The sequence below is a fragment of the Pygocentrus nattereri genome, chromosome 13 (assembly GCF_015220715.1).
Source record: "Pygocentrus nattereri isolate fPygNat1 chromosome 13, fPygNat1.pri, whole genome shotgun sequence".
Taxonomy (NCBI): Eukaryota; Metazoa; Chordata; class Actinopteri; order Characiformes; family Serrasalmidae; genus Pygocentrus; species Pygocentrus nattereri.
Genome location: NC_051223.1, coordinates 7,828,304 through 7,845,353, shown reverse-complemented (window position 1 = coordinate 7,845,353; position 17,050 = coordinate 7,828,304). Strand labels below are relative to the sequence as shown.

General features: G+C 40.2%; 1 protein-coding gene across 1 annotated transcript in view; it reads left to right on the top strand.

Annotated features, from left to right (window-relative positions):
* slc4a1b (solute carrier family 4 member 1b (Diego blood group)) overlaps positions 1-17,050 on the top strand; it is a 28,454-nt gene extending 11,404 nt beyond the window's left edge. Inside the window, exons 6-18 of the mRNA XM_017682076.2 lie at positions 1,265-1,307; positions 1,701-1,885; positions 2,591-2,801; positions 3,749-3,952; positions 4,965-5,113; positions 6,277-6,471; positions 7,702-7,950; positions 8,089-8,178; positions 9,522-9,688; positions 11,122-11,363; positions 12,735-12,904; positions 13,137-13,310; positions 15,967-17,050. Coding sequence (XP_017537565.1) covers positions 1,265-1,307; positions 1,701-1,885; positions 2,591-2,801; positions 3,749-3,952; positions 4,965-5,113; positions 6,277-6,471; positions 7,702-7,950; positions 8,089-8,178; positions 9,522-9,688; positions 11,122-11,363; positions 12,735-12,904; positions 13,137-13,310; positions 15,967-16,047 — 2,160 coding nt within the window. The 3' untranslated portion in view covers positions 16,048-17,050. The remainder of the gene's footprint in view (positions 1-1,264; positions 1,308-1,700; positions 1,886-2,590; positions 2,802-3,748; positions 3,953-4,964; positions 5,114-6,276; positions 6,472-7,701; positions 7,951-8,088; positions 8,179-9,521; positions 9,689-11,121; positions 11,364-12,734; positions 12,905-13,136; positions 13,311-15,966) is intronic.

The following is a 17,050-nucleotide window of genomic DNA, read 5'->3' as shown; positions in this document are numbered from 1 at the left end:
AAGTTCCATCCCCAGTGATGCCACAGCCATCTGTGTCTAGGAGTCCAGGAAAGCGTAACTGGTCTCACTGTTCCTCTTAGCATTCTCCTTCAAGCATGTTGAGCTGTCCAAAGGTTTTGCGTTAGCAGCACTTTGAAAAGATGTGGTGGATCTTCGTTTATCTCAGAGGAAGCTCATGCTAGCCTTCACCCTCTCAGCTTGGTAGCTGACCTAGCCAGTATGTGGAACTGTATGTGGTTGAATTAGGGAGAAAATCTAAAACAAAAATGCGAACTGGATTTTAAAACCCATGTATAAAATGTCTAATAGTTCTTGGTGAAAATGGTTCTGGGTGGACTTTCATACAGCGTAGATTTCGGAGTGGGTGTAGCTCAGTGGTGCATGTGTGAGGTCCAGGGTTCAATCCCCTGTTTCTCTATATGCGTTGTTTCCACATTGAAGCGTTGTGAGGTTCTTGTGGTTGGTTGTAGTGTAGTGGGTAACACCTCTGCCTTCTACGCTGTAGACTGGGGTTCATTCCCCTACCTCGATAAGCACTCTGTACTATACCTATAAGAGTCCTTGGGCAAGACTCCTAACACCACCTACCTGTGTAATTTAATCAAATTGTATATTGCTCTGGATAAGAGGGTCTGCCAAATGCCATGAATGTAAATAAACATCTTAAAGAAGTACTTTGTATAATTTTCATATAAAAATTGAAAGTATTTGGAAGGGGAAAAAATAAGCTGAAATATTGATTGGCGAGTTGCTCAGTAAAGCCTGAAATAATAATGTAAAAGTCAGGAATTTTTCACATCACGTCATACGCCTTTACATATTAACATCACACACACAGACTCAAAAAGTAGGTGCAGCTTGTTGTTTAGGTCTCAAATGCAAAATCAACATTATACTGATGAAGATATGAGGACATAGATCATAGATAATCCTCGGAAGACACATCCTAAATTCTCTTTCAATCATGATCAGATTCATCCGCTCAGGGGTCCAAAGTACAATCCACATTATTAAATCTTCTTGCATGCAATTACGCGTTTCCACCACAGAGGTCTCCAAATCCCCAAAAACGTGAAGTGTTAAATAAAGATGCATTTGAGTTAAAATGTATTTTCTTAAATTATTAATTATTAAATACAGGCAATCAGTCAGAAGAACTTGAATGATCATTTCCTTAGTTAATTTTAGTTTTAGAATGTATAAAACTAGCCATATCTTTTCTGCAACATTAAATGTATTCAAAATGTGCTGTTGGCTTCCATAGAGAGATGCATCTGACTGTGTGGAGGCCTCCATGGTACTTGTAGGTGAGGGTGACTGGATTCCTTTCATATTATATCCCAATCTACCAATCACTGGTCAGTTTCTGACTACAGGACCGTAGTTGTCCAGATATTATTTGGGTGGGGGTCCATTCTCAGCAAAGCAGTGACACTGACATGGGAGTGTGTGTTGTGCTAGCATGAGTGTACCAGGCACAGCGGTGTTGCTGAAGTTACAAGTCACTGCCGCTGCTAGGTTGAAAGTGGACTGCTGCCAAAAACATCCACCTAAGAGCATCACTGTGGTCAAAAACTGACCATTAGAGGATGGCTAACACAAACTGATTAACAGATGGTTCTTTGTTCAGTGAGTAAATGTGTTTATCTCTAAGAAGCAGCTGATTTTGGAGAGTGTGTGTGTTACATTGTGTGTGACAGGTGCACTGGACTTCTTGGAGAAGCCAACAGTGGCGTTCGTGCGGCTGAAGGATGCGATGGTCCTTGAGTCGGCGCTTGAGGCCCCGGTTCCTGTTCGCTTCATATTTGTACTGGTGGGCCCCACCAAGAGCGACATAGACTACCACGAGAGTGGGCGCGTCATGGCCGCCCTGCTCGCAGATAAAGTAAGAACACATCACTAAAGCTGTGACTTCTCATGATGTTAAGAACTTGGAAGAAATGGGCCTTTTATTTCTGAACATTTCTGTTTTCCCTGTTCTAAACGATCTGATAGTACCGTGCAAACGTCAGTCACCATTCATTTGAGCTCAGACGGTGGTAAATCCAGAGCTGAATGTGTTTGGGTGACTGAACGTGTTTTGAAAGACTGAACTTTGGAGGTGTGTCTGCAAATTCTTTGAGAAACTTTGAGAAACGAGTCTCTGGAAAAGACTGAAAGCTGTTATAAAGGCAAAGAGTGGACACACTAAATGCAGGAAATTTTGGTATTATATATAGTTATTGAGGTCTGAGTCATTTTCTATTAAGTCCATGTTTTCTAAGGTTAAAAAATTAAAAACTGGTCATTTTTTTTGCTGGAAATACAATAAATTATGTTCTTTATTTGCTGTCAGAACATAACATAGATTTTTGTAACTTCATGTTGTTTTTGTATTGTATTGGATTTTTTGGGGGAGGGGTTCATTTCTCACAGCGGCCACTGAAGTTATATCAAGCAGTGATACTTGATGTCTGATATCTGCCCTGACACACACACACACACACACACACACACACACACACACACACACACACACACATATATATATATATATATATATATATATATATATATATATATATATATATATATATATGTATACTCTCAGGTGTTCAACCAGGCAGCCTTCCAGGCCCAGAGTGACCGGGAGCTCATCGATGCCATGGCCGACTTCATGGACTGCAGCATTGTGATCCCACCTACTGAGATCCAGAACGAGGCCATGCTCGCGCCAATCATCAGCTTCCAGAAGAAGCTCCTTCAGGAGAGGCTCCGCCCCTCAGACCCTCAGCTCCGCCTCGATCTCAAGCCACGCAAATGTGAGCAAAACTTTGAAGCCAAGCCAAAGTAATCTGTGATTGCGTAACTTTGGCCTAAAAACGTAAAAAGCAACTCAATAAACTAAATTAAATACACACACACATTTTCTAAGCCGCTTATCCTCATGGGTGGAGCTGGAGCTTATCCTAGGGCTCATTGGGCAGAAGGCAGGAAACACCCTGGACAGGTCACCAGTCCATTGCAGGGCAGACACAGACATATACATTAACAAATGAAATGCATTAAAGTGATAAGCGAAAAAGTCAAATTTAGATATTTTCCCTGTATCCCAAAACTAAGGTGATGGTGTCAGAAACCACATAATCAGGCCTTGAGTTTGAGGGAAGCAGTTTAGTGCTAACTTGGTAGCTACAAATGTATGATACTCGTTAGCTACATTAGCCTGCCTTGATTGACTACATTTAGGCCCAGTCCCATTTCTTCTTTTTACCCCTACCCCTTGTTTTCGAGTGTCACCCTAACCCCTTGGAAGTGAGTTATAAGGGGTAGTGGTTGAAATCTCCCTCTAAAAAATGGGACCCTCAATTAAAAAGAGCATCACTTCATTAACAGCTACTAGCGCTGCTCTGTAGGCAACCCTGCCCGTCTGCAGTGACAGCAGAGGAGGGTAAAGTTCAGCTCCTCACTGCTGGGCTTTAGTTACATTTAGGGAATCATACACCTTCAAAGAGGGGGGCAATTATTTATTTTCACCCACCACTAATTCTTCTGTGATATGAAGCTGAAGTCATGATCATGTAGCCCCAACACTGCGCCCTACCCCTCTATCTCAACAAAAATCGGGACACCCTACCCCTAGAAATGAACGCGCGAAACAGAGGGCTAAGGGCTCAGTGGTAGTGGCAAGGGCCGAAATGGGATTGGGCCTTAATCTATCGCTTTAATAACGAAGTAACACTTTACTCTGCAATCTCTCCATCCACAGCCTCCATTGCCAAACCGCTTCCTCCAGAGGATCCACTGGTGCGCACCGGTGTGCCGTTTGGAGGCATGATCAGAGATTTGAAAAGACGCTACCAGCACTACGTCAGTGACATCACCGATGCCATGAACGTGCAGGTCCTCGCTACTGTCATCTTCATCTACTTTGCTGCTCTTTCTCCTGCTATCACTTTCGGAGGCCTGCTGGGTGAGTATGTGGCCCCATTCATACCCGGCATTAACATACAGTGAAAAAGTCAGAGACCACCCTTCATTTATATGTGTCCCAGTCACCATGGCCATTCAGTACAAGTTATTCAGATTTCAATGAAGAAATGTGTATTTTACAGAAAATGACACAAACATGCACTTTCTAAGCCGCTTATCCTTTTGGGTAATGGGGGGTTGCTGGGGCCTATCCCAGCGGTCATTGGGTGGAAGGCAGGAAACATCCTGGACAGGTTGCCAGTCCATTACAGGAAGGATACACAGATATATACATTCACACCTGGGGCAATTTGGCGTGTCCAACTGGCCTGACTGCATGTCTTTGGACTGTGGGAGGAAACCCATGCAGACAAGGGGAGAACATGCAGACTCCATACAGAAAGGACTCTGGTCACGTGGCCAGATAACCCAGATATCAAATATTTCAGTATTTAGAGATTTTATTCCATATTTTTCACACATCCAAAGTGTTGGAGTTGGTTTAGCATAGACTCTGGGGTGGTCAGTCTACGTTTCTAAGAACACCAGCAGCTGCAAATGTTACTCTTTTTGTCCTGTCTCCAGCTCCTCATCCTTTTAGACCCATAGCACTGGGTTGTCCAAGTGCTGTTTATCTGATGGGGGTAGTTTTGGTGTCTAGCAGGTCTTCCAGGTGGTTGTTAGGAGTCCCATTTTCTCTGAAGCTTTTAATCAGTTTTATGAACTTCAGCTTTGGAAACTTCTGTTTTCTGTGTGGTCTCTGAGACATATATGACCACGTCACATTTGGACTGTGAACTCTAGTGAGTATTCCAGCGTGAACTCTAATGAATGTACTAAATAGTTTTTAAGATATTGTAAGGAGAGTAAAGCAACATAATTGTGATTCTAGTATTTTGTCCATGTTGGCACCCCTGACAGAAACACTTAGCGTCCATGCATACAATTTTATTTGGCCTCCATGAAGTCAACTCCAACAACGTGCTTCTGTTTGCTCCCTCCTGTTGTTGCAGCTGATAAGGTAGACAATATGATAGGAGTGTCCGAGCTGATGCTGTCCACAGCAGTGCTGGGGGTTATCTTCTGCTTGGTGGCTGCCCAGCCCGTCCTTGTCATTGGCTTCTCAGGACCTCTGCTGGTGTTCGAGGAGGCCTTCTATGCGGTAAGTCACAAACACATACCTTTGGAATTGAATTATATTGCTAGAAGCTTGCAATAGAACTTAGACACAAGTGAAAATTACACCAAATAAAACTATTCTGAGGAGTTTATTTTCATTAAAGGGCTCATATCTTGGAAACTCTTGCTTTGTAAACTATGGGACGTGCATTCTAGACAATTTTGGAATCCATTGAATTTGGTATACATCTTTAATGATTCAAACAGGCAAGGAGGTTCTCTAAATTAGGTCTTTTAATGCTGGATGATTATGCCTCTTCAGATGAGCTAATGAGCTAACACTACAGCTGACTGGTGCAATGTTCAATGCTGATTAGGTTTTGTCACCTTGTACACAAGATATGCTCTTGATATCCTCAGTGGACAATTTGCCAGCTTGTTAGTTTGTTAGAGAAATGCGTTTTAATTGATTTTGACCCTAACAAACAACTAGAATAGTTAGCCTAGTTAGCGAAAAAATTGCACCAGAGTTTGGATTATTTTGTTACATTTTTGGATATTGGGGTTTTAGGATATTTGTTACATTTAATTCAGGGAAATACACAGGCTCACTATTAAGTAAAATCCCAATTTAAATTTTAACATAAGCAATGTTTGCATTAGCAACATGCACGGGCACTTGAGTACTCGGTGACTGGCACCTCATGCCCAAGATTCCCCGTGTGCATTGCTAATGTAATCGTTAAGCCGCAGTTGTTAAAATTTCGGAACATACAATTTTACTAATGCACATTATACAGCACTCCACCTGTTGAGAATCTTGGTTGTGATGTCACAACCATGGATGCCATGTTCAGCCAACAGTAGTTTGGCTCTGGCTAGTCCTGTTGAAGTGATGTGGAGAGTTGTACATGCAAACAGGCTGTAGCAGAGTTGTTGGAAAACATGAGGAAAACAGTAAACGTGCTGCTCATGTCTGTCAGGAGAACTCCAGAGTATTTCAGCTCAAACTGCTTTTTGAATGAGGCAATTCAGGGCAGCCAATTAAAACAGGTCGTTTACGTATCAAAACAGTAACAAAACATGAATATGAGCCCTTTTAGTAAACCGCTTTACCCCTGCAAGTTCTCATCCGTCTAAAATGTCTTGAAGAGATATTTACACACAGTCTTCATCATGGTCATCATATGTTTGTTTGTCCTGTAGTTCTGTAAGGCTCAGGAAATTGAGTACATTGTAGGTAGAGTGTGGGTGGGCGTGTGGCTCATCATCATCGTGGTGGTGATCGTAGCAGCGGAGGGCAGCTTCCTGGTGCGCTTCATCTCTCGCTTCACCCAGGAGATCTTTTCCATCCTCATCTCCCTCATCTTCATCTACGAGACCTTCGCCAAACTCATTAAGGTATTCAGATAACGATGAGCATTGCCTCTCGCATCCAGCACCTTCCCATACTAATACTTCATTATTGACTGTTTGTCCATGCAAACTGGAAATTTTAATCGTCAGGGAGTGCCTTCACATGTGCTCAATAATCCAATCATAATCAGATTTCTGCAGTTATCTGATTATTCAAAGGTCATGTAAACAGCACACTCTGATTTCTTAGATCAGAGTAAGGTCTACAAATCTGATTGAGAAATCTGATAAAGAGGCTGGATTTTAGCTCAGTGATCAGATTTCTCAGTGCTGTGAACTCTTACTCTGATTTCTTTCGTTTTTCTCAGTCTGAGCATGTGTTAAAACAGACGATGGTACCGGAAATGAGCGAGCAGCGTCGCCACGAAACATTCTAGAGCAAAGCTGAAACTAAATGCTTGACGTAATGAAGAATTGAAATATTCTTCATCTTCTAGATGATGTAGGTTCATATTTTCAGGTAAACTGATGCAATGTTTAAAAAAGGCATGTCATGAAGTTTGAGTTCTGTGTTGACATCACGTCTTCTTCTGTGAGTTTATTAGCATAAAGCATAAATCTGATTACTGTCTGAATTGAAAACCATTTATCACTGTGTTTGCACACTGAAATTAGACTTCTGCATTTAACCCATCCATGCAGTGAAACACCCACGCTAGGATGCAGTGAGCACACTTGCCCACAGCAGTGGGCAGCCCTATCCACAGCACCTGGGGAGCAATTGGGGGTTAGGTGCCTTGCTCAAGGGCACTTCAGTCATGGACTGTCAGCCAAGGGGATTGAACCGGCAACCTTCCGGTCACAGGGCTGGTTCTCTAACCTCCAGCCCACGACTGCCCTGACTCATGTAAATTCAGAGTTTCACATCATCTGATAACTCAAGTGTATGTAAACATGTTGATCGGATTACTGACAACATCTGATTTTCTGCAGTTATCGGATTATTAGGTATATTTAAACACATTTAAACACAGTTACAGCAGCGTTTCTTCGTCCTGTGGTTGATCCTTCAAGACATGTTTGGTCTCCTCATTTTGCTTTTTCAGTATCGCACTGGAGCTGCTAACAAACACTAGAAGCCAATAGTCACCCAAATCTTTTCTGTCAAAAACATCCGCAAAACGTCCAGCAACCGGCTCAAACTGCATCCAGGACAGACTCATCAGTGGCATTTAGGTCATAGTGTCACTTTGCTTTCTTCATGTCTTTGATTAGATTTTCAAGGCTCATCCTCTTAATCTCAACTACGAGCAATTGAACGACACGCTGGAGGATCCATGGCACCCAGTCGTCACTCACCACACCGTTCAAGACAATTCAACGGGCAACGTGACCACAGTGACCATCATCCGTCACCGTGCCTACCCCAACACAGCCCTGCTCTCCATGTGCCTGATGTTTGGCTGCTTCTCCATCGCTTACTTCCTGCGCATCTTCAAGAACGGCTACTTTCTGCCTGGCAAGGTTAGCATACCTGTACTAAAGGCTGTGAGAAATACTTCACAGCGTTTGGTTCAGTCTGATTTGTGAGAGAGTTTAAAGCTGTCCTTTCAGTTTTATTCATTTTTATTTATGTGGTTTCTTCATATTGGACTCTTTCAGCTCCGCCGCTTGATGGGGGATTTTGGTGTCCCCATCGCTATTTTCCTCATGGTCGCAGTGGACATCAATCTTGAGGACACCTACACTCAGGTAAGAGTCTGTGAAATAATATTTAAAATGGCTCATTTTTGTATGTGAATATACATTGCTGTCCACAATGTTGGAAGATCACTTAGAATTACAGATTAGATCTTTTTTTTTGTAAGCAATAATAATTTATACAATGTCTATTTCAATATTATAAACATCAGAAATTCTGAAAGGTACTTTTAGACATTTTATTCAATGTTTAAAGTATTTTGGGAACAGCAAGACATTATTACGTGATAAATTGTGTACTGTAAATATCTTCTTACAATGAAGTTTTCTTAAGATTTGATCATAATTTAAAATAGGCATTCTGGATATTCATTTTATTCTCATTTTATTCTGGATATTACTTCATTGGGCATACAAATTATATTATAACTTTATTGTGGATATTCATTTTATTGAGCTTCACTTTGAAGATACATTTTTTAGATATTAATTCTGGATATTTATTTTATTATGCATTTATTTTACATAGTAATTTCATTGGAATTTCATTCTGGGTAGTCATTTTATCAAAACCTTCTCTGGATATTATTTTATCAGAACCTCCTTCTGATAACCTTTTTAATTCATAATGATTCTGGGTAGTAATTTTATTATGCATTTATTCTAATATTCATTTAATTCAAACTTTATTTTAGACATTCATTTTATCACAATTTCATTCTAGATATAAATTTATCAAAACTTTTTCTGGATATTATTTTATCAGAGGTTTGCTCTGATAACCTTTTTAATTCATAATAATTCTGGGTAGTAATTTTATTATACATTTATTCCAATATGAATTTAATTTGAACTTTATTTGTATCACAACTTCATTCTAGATATTAATTTTTTAAAACCTTTTCTGGATATTCATTTTATCAGAGCTTTGTTCTGGATGTGTTTTTTTTTGTATATATTAATTCTGGATACTAATTTTATTATAACTGGATGTTCATTTCAGTTCAATCAGTGCTTCATTCTTGATTTTATTAGAACTACATTCTGGATGCATATTTAACTAGACATTTATTTTGGAAAGTAGTTTAATTACAACTTTATTCTGGATATTAATTTTACTAAAACATTTTTGTTTTGTTTTCATTTTAAATATTCATTTGTTTAGAGCTTCATTTTGCATAATAATTATATATATTATTAAATTTATATCTTCCAGAATTGAGAAAATTAGTATAAATTTGATATATTTGAGACTTGTACCACAGACTTAGGCACATGTTCTGATAAAAGTCCCCCTCGGCAACACAGCAGTGCTTCACACTTTGAGGCATCTGCCCAGACCGTCACTGCTGTACTGCTTTGACCTCTTCTGACCTTAGTGGCCTGTGTTGTAGAAACTGGTGGTGCCTAAGGGCCTGCAGGTGTCCAACCCTGCTATGCGGGGGTGGTTCATCAACCCCATGGGCGAGCACAAGCCCTTCCCTGTCTGGATGATGTTCGCCTGCATTGTTCCTGCTGTACTGGTCTTCATCCTCATCTTCCTCGAGTCACAAATCACCACGTGAGTGACGCTTGTTCTCCTGTTCAGTGAGATAAACGCTGACACCCTGTTCTGCAGAGAGATCTCAGCATTCTTCTGACAAGTAACACTCAAGATAGCAACGTTAGCCTCATTAGCCTCAACGTTAGCCTCATCAGTTATGCCCGTTTGCAACATTTTAGCATGATGTTTTTAAAGTGTTCATCATGCTAATGCTCACTCTTTCTGAACACTTGCTAATAGTTTTTACTGTTATCATTTTTTAGGGTGAAATCTTGCTACAGTTATGTCCATTTGCAACATTTTGACTTAGAACTAAAAATTGCTTTGCTTTTTTTTAAAGAAGTAAACAGGATTATCAAAGGTGTCTACCATGCTAACACTCGCTCTTTTTCATTAGCAGTCATTAGCATTTTTTTGTGAAATATTATCTGGGTATGCATATTTGGGTCAAGCATCTTTGGGTCCCTGATAAAGCGCTATATAAAAATAAAGAATTATTATTAATTATTATTATTATTTGCAACATTTTAGCATGTTATTTTTTGTTTTATAAGTAAATATTTCTTTATTTTGTTTAAAAAACAGGATTATCAAAATTTTGAAAGCATCTACCATGCTAACACTGACTTTTTTTTTTGCTGAAATATTACTTTGGTTATGTCTATTTGCAACATTTTTGCTTGCTTTTTTATTATTTTTAGAAAAAAAATTGCTTTGCTTTTTTTAAAGAAATTAACAGGATTAGCAAAACTTTAAAAGTGTCTACAATTCTAACATTTTTATATTTCTTATCATTAGCTATTTTTGCTGAAATATTACTGTATATTAAATATATTGTGGCTATGCACATTTACCATATTTAGCATGTTATTTTTTTGTTATTTATAAAACTAAAAAATTCTTAATTTTGTTTAAGAAATAGGATTATCAGAATTTTAAAAGCATCTACCATGCTAACACTCACTCATTTTTATAGTTCTTATAATTAGCACTTTTTACTGAAATATTACTTTGGTTATGTCTATTTGTACATTTTTGCTTGCTATTTTGCCTTATTTTTAAAACTAAATATATAAGATTATTATAAGTTTTAAAAGTATCTACCATGCTAACACTCATTCTTTTTATAGTACATATCGTTAGCTATTTTTTGATTAAATATTGCCTTAGTTATGCACATTTGCAACATTTCAGCATGTTATTTTTCCTTATTTTTAGAACTAAAAAAAATTATTTTTTGACCGTCCGCCTTGCTAATACTCACTTTGTCTGAACACTCTTTTTAATATTCATCATTACTACTATTTTAATGTATGTGTTATCTTAATTTACAGCATTTTAGCAAGTTATCTTTTTCAAACTAAACAGAATTACCAGAACCTGTGCCCACCATTTTTCATAGTTCTTACAGTATGTATGGATATCTTCCTTTGTCTTCTCCCTCCCTGTAGGCTTATAGTTAGTAAGCCAGAGAGGAAAATGGTGAAGGGATCTGGCTTCCATCTGGACCTTCTCATCCTCGTCAGTTTGGGGGGGTGTGCAGCATTGTTTGGAATGCCCTGGCTCAGCGCAGCAACAGTGCGGTCAGTAACACACGCCAATGCTTTGACTGTGATGAGCAAAGGACCCAAGCCAGAGATCGAGAAAGTCCTGGAGCAGAGGGTCAGTGGGGTATTGGTGGCCCTGCTTGTGGGTAAGTCTGTCTCCATGTTAGAAATCCTGCTAGAAATGCTAGAAAAGTATAAAAGAATGCCGCATGGTCAAAAGTATGTGGACACCTGCTTCACACATATATGAGCTTGTTGAATGTCCCATGCTAAAATGGAGTTGGCCCTCTCTTTGTGGTCCATCAAGGGGCCCAAACCCTGTAAAACAGCCCCAAACCATTATCCCTCCTCCGCCAAACTGTACTTTTGGCACTATGCATTCCGATATATGCCATCAGCCAGATAGCAAAGTGTAATTTACCACTTCAGAGAATGTTTGCACTGCTGTAGAGTCCAGTGGCGGCATGCTTTACACCACTCCAGCCGACACTTGGCTTTGCACATGGTGATCGTAGGCTTATGTGCAGCTTCTCCACCCTGAAAACCCATTTCATGAAGCTCCTGACTGACAGTTCTTGTGCTGATGTTGCTTCCAGAGGCAGTTCGGAATTCTGTAGTGAGAGATACAACAGAGGACAGAGCTTCTTTTACAAATCTTACGGATTTTACATCACTGAGCTCTTCAGTGCTGCAACTCTTTCCGCTGCCAGTGTTAGGCCCAATCCCATTTCCCCCCTTGCCTCTACTACTCAGCCCTGACCCCTCTGTTTTGCTCGTTCATATCTAGGGGTAGGGGTAGGGTGAAGTGTTAGTGCTACATGGCCCTCCAAACTGAGGTTTTTCAGAGACTCCAAACAGAGTGTTATGAGAAAAAAGAGAAACCGACTTCAAACTGACTTCAGCTTCATATCACTGAAGAATTAGGGGTGGGCAATAATAAATAATTCTCCCCCTTTTTGAAGGTGTATGATCCCTAAATGTAACTAAAGCCCAGTAGTGAGGAGCTGAACTTTACCCTCCTCTGCTGTCACTGCAGATGGGCAGGGTCGCCTACAGAGCAGCGCTAGTAGCTGTGAATGAAGTGAGGGTTTTTTTTTTTATTTTTGTCGTTTTTTAAATTTTTTATTTAAGGGTCCCATTATGTAGGGCAATATTTCAACCACTACCCCTAATAACTCAGTTCCAAGGAGTTAGGGCAACACTCGAAAACAAGGGGTGGGGTAAAAAGAAGAAATGGGATTGGGCCTTAGTCTATGGAGGTTGCATGGCTATGTACTTGATTTTATACACCTGTATACATGTTGTCCACATACTTTTGGCCATACAGTGTAGCTTCCCTCTTGTACCACAGATCTAGTCGATTAGCCTTGATGTGCATAGTGTCTGAAGTTTGCTTCTTTGAGTTTTGACCATGAAATTGCTTCAGAAAAGAAGCAAGTGACCAGCTCTTTAATCATGTACTCAGCTGGGAATGTATCTAACTATAACTCTGTCCCTGTTCCTTTTATAAACCACAGGCCTGTCCATCCTTATGGAGCCCATTCTGAAGATGATTCCCATGGCGGCTCTGTTCGGAATCTTCCTCTACATGGGAATCACGTCTCTCAGTGGAATTCAGCTGTGGGATCGCATACTGCTCCTCCTCATTCCCAAGAAGTACCATCCCAATGAGCCATACGCTACAAAAGTAGGTTTCCTTCAGTTATGCATTAGAATAACCAGTGCTGACCTTTCTAGCAAGACAAGCAGCAGAATTACGTCGCATGCTCATTATGTGGGTTCAAAGCTATTCCTGTTCAGGTGTAATTGTATGATATTCCACTTATTTACAAATATATCTATTCAGTTTTCCTTGTTTTCATGTGCTTTTATAGTGATGTGTTAGACTTTCTGACTGTGGTCTCTGGTGCCCCCTGCAGGTGAAGACAAATAGGATGCACATGTTCACAGCGATCCAGATGGTGTGCCTGGCCGTCCTGTGGATGGTGAAGTCCAGCCCTTTCTCCCTGGCCTTGCCCTTCATCCTCATCCTCACAATCCCTCTGCGCATGTTCTTGACTGGCCGAGTCTTCACCGAGTTGGAGATGAAATGCGTAAGATTCTTACCTGACATAGAACCATAGATATAAATACCAAGATGTTGGGTCCAGTTAGGCACCTCAGTGGTGCCACCACTTTAGGGTGGTCAACATCATCGCTGGGCTGCATTCAGTACCATTTTAGAGCGACACTTTAAGTACGATACTATCTGAAATGATACTATTTCAAAACTATTGCACAGAAAGTGGGTTAGGATTATATAACGGAGGGAACACAGTGATCCACACTGCGTATTGATGCGTGTTGTTTGTGTGATTGTTTATGTGTAGATGTGGTCATGTGGTTGAGGAGGGACGAATTGCAGCACCATATGAGGGCATTTCTGTGATGCAGACCCAAACTCCCCGCCCCCCCAGGAAAGCCCCTCATGTGGGGTCAGGGGAAGGTGGGCTCTGGAGTAAAAGTCACAGTAACTTTGCTGAGTACACAGAACTATGACAGCGTTTTAGGGCCGCTGTTAATAAAAATAAAAATAGTAGACGTTGAGAATAAAGTCGTAAAATTTTGAGATTAAAGACGTAAAATTACGAGAGTAAAATCGCAATATTTTGAGGATTAAGTGCTAACTGTTGGGGGGCTGCCATGGGGTCTTGGTTGCTGTACTGGCGACAGTGAAGACCATCCACTCACTCTTGTCTCTCTGTGGATCATCTCGCTGTCTGTGAAACTTCATGCCCTCTTTGAATGGGGGAGATGTAGCCCCCGATAGCCATGTAGACGACCCTGCCTGAGATTCTCCTTCAACAACACAGACAGGCGGTTTCCTCTGAGTCCGTCTGGCTCTTTATTCTAGATAAACACAGTTTCCTGCTCAGCCATTTCAACCGGTTCTTACACCAATAAAAGGCTGGTGCTGATGTGCAGGAGACACGGGGAGACTGAGTGTTTCTTTGTGGGTGAATCAATATGAAAGTGTAGCTCCACCAACTCAACACCCCTCATTTAACACGAGGAGGTGCTGCTTCCCTTTGTAAAGCCTTTGGCGACAATACTGCATACCTTTTCTGGTAATATCCTACTTTAATGTTGTAATTAATATCGTAATATATTATCACTTATTATATTATCAAAATATCACTTTCTTCTCAAAATATTACAATTTTATTCTAAAAATGTGACTTTTGTCTCAAATATTACAACTTTATTCTCAAAAGCACTGTGTGAGCACTTTCATTATAGGTTATGATGTCAGTAAGTTTTACAGTTACATTAACATTTTACTACCACCTTAAAACTTGTGGAAAATAAGCACATGGTTGCTTGATAGTCAGCAATACTTGCCAGGGTTATACTGCAAGCTGGCAGCAACATGGTAACCCCTGCTGAATAAAGACCATTAGGATTTTAAAAAATGTTTTTTGCCTCCTAATGGTTACCATTAGAGGCCACTAGTTTCCAAGTAGAATTAGAAATGTATCTGGAATCAGTCACTAGGTCACCTGCTAAATCATTCCTTTACATTATCAACCCATCAAAAAAAGCCAAAATGCATTAGAAAACCCCCAAGAATCAACACAACCTTATAATCCATTATTACACAGTGATCTAAATAAGGGCTGGTATGAAGCAGATTGCACCTTAAATGGCACATCAGCCAGCTTCTTGTTTGAATTTTCCCGTTCCACCTTAAATGGCACATCAGCCAGCTTCTTGTTTGAATTTTCCCGTTCCACCTTAAATGGTGCGTCAGCCAGCTTCTTGTTTGTATTTTCCCATTCCACCTTAAATGGTGCATCAGCCAACTTCTTGTTTGTATTTTCCCGTTCCACCTTAGAGCAGTGGAGACGTGTTCTCTGGAGTGTCCAATCACACTTCTCCATCTGCCAATCCGATGGATGAGTCTGGGTTGGGCGGTTGCCAGGAGACGGTACTTGTCTGACTGAATTGTGCCAAGTGTAAAGTTTGGTGGAGGGAGCATTATGTTTTGCATTATTGTTTTTCAGAAGTTGAGCTTGGCCCCTTAGTTCCAGTGAAAGGAACTCTTAATGCTTCAGCTCCAAGAGATTTTGGACAATTTCATGCACCCAACTTTGTGGGAACAGTTTGGGGACGGCCCCCTCCTGTTCCAATATGACTGCGCACCAGTGCACAAAACAAGGTCCATAAAGACGTGGATGAGCGAGTTTGGTCTGGAAGAACTTGACTGGCCTGCACAGAGTCCTGACCTCAACCCAATAGAACACCTCTGGGATGAATTAGAGTGGAGACTGTGAGCCAGGCCTTCTCGTCCAACATCAGTGTCTGACCTCACAAATGCGCTTCTGGAAGAATGGTCAAAAATTCCCATAAACACGGTCCTAACCCTTGTGGAAAGCCTTCTCAGAAGAGTTGAAGCTGTTATAGCTGTAAAGGGTGGGCCGACATCATATTAAACCCTATGGATTAACAATGGGATTTCACTCAATTTCAAGTGTAAAGGCAGACGAGCGAATACTTTTGGAAATATAGTGTAGTATGATGGCCAGTTGTCCACATACACAGAACACCTGTGTTTACATTGGGAAAGTGTGAACTTTGCGAAGTTTTGGTAACACATCTGACACATGTATGAATCTATATAGTCATAATAAGCCATCCAAGACTGGCTGGCAGTTTAATTATTCATGTTTACATGTCAAAAATGTTCCTTCCTTCTCGTTTTATCCACAGTTGGATGCTGACGATGCCAAAGTGACATTCGAAGAGGAGCCTGGAGTGGACATGTACTCAGAGACACGGATGCCGTCGTAGAAACATCATGCCAATGTGCCAAAATCTTCCGTTCCACATTGACTTTTGATGCAAATTTATATTATTTACTTAGGAAACATGTTCTTTGTGTGAAAACTGGCCTTTCATTTCTGATTACATACTTTGGTATGTAATTGCTTATTAAATGGTCTTTATTTGCATAAATATATTCAAGCTGAAGGCAAAAATGAACACATTCGGTGTGTAACACATCTGTGATTCTAAGTCTTCCTATGCTCTTAAAAAAGATGGTTCCTCAAGGGTTCTTTAGTGTCAAAAAATGCTTCTGTTTAGGAAAATGAAGAATCAAAGAACCATTTGCATGATGAAAGGCTTCTCTGCATCATGAAAGGCCTCTTCAGGTTGATGGAGAATGTGCTGTAGATGGTTCTATATAGCACCTTTTATGAAAAGGATTCCATATAGCATCAAAAGGGTTACAAGCTTAAGAGCAGAACAATAGCAGAACCCTTTTTAGTGCTTTATAGAACCCTTTTTTTAAATGGTTCTATATAGAGCCTTTTTTTTACCACAGAACCTTTGAAGAATCACCTTTTTTAAGTGTGTACAGCATCAGATGAAGGTAGACAGATGAAATATTGAGAAGATTCTCCTTTGAATGATACTTGTGTTTAATGTGTTGGTGTTTTAAGGCCTTTGTCGAGTTCATTTCACCACAGAGTGTTACATTAATCTCATAGCCTTGCAATATTGCAGCATCCAAAGCACTTTCCTACAACATTTTTATGTTTTGCAGGTATTTAGTTTCATATACTGGGCATCTCCTCCACTTTGGCTTTTATGAAGCTATGAGATCTTTGTTTTTGTAGATGTTTCTATATTTTAGAGTGCACTTCATCTCCAGTACATAAAGGAATGTCTTGCTGTTGTAAACTGTGCAGCTCAAGCCTAAAATATGCAAATCGCTGTTATCAGAAGAAAACCTTGTATCTCCAAAATGGTCACTTTACAGGAGAAGAAAAAATCTTTTTCCAAGTCATTT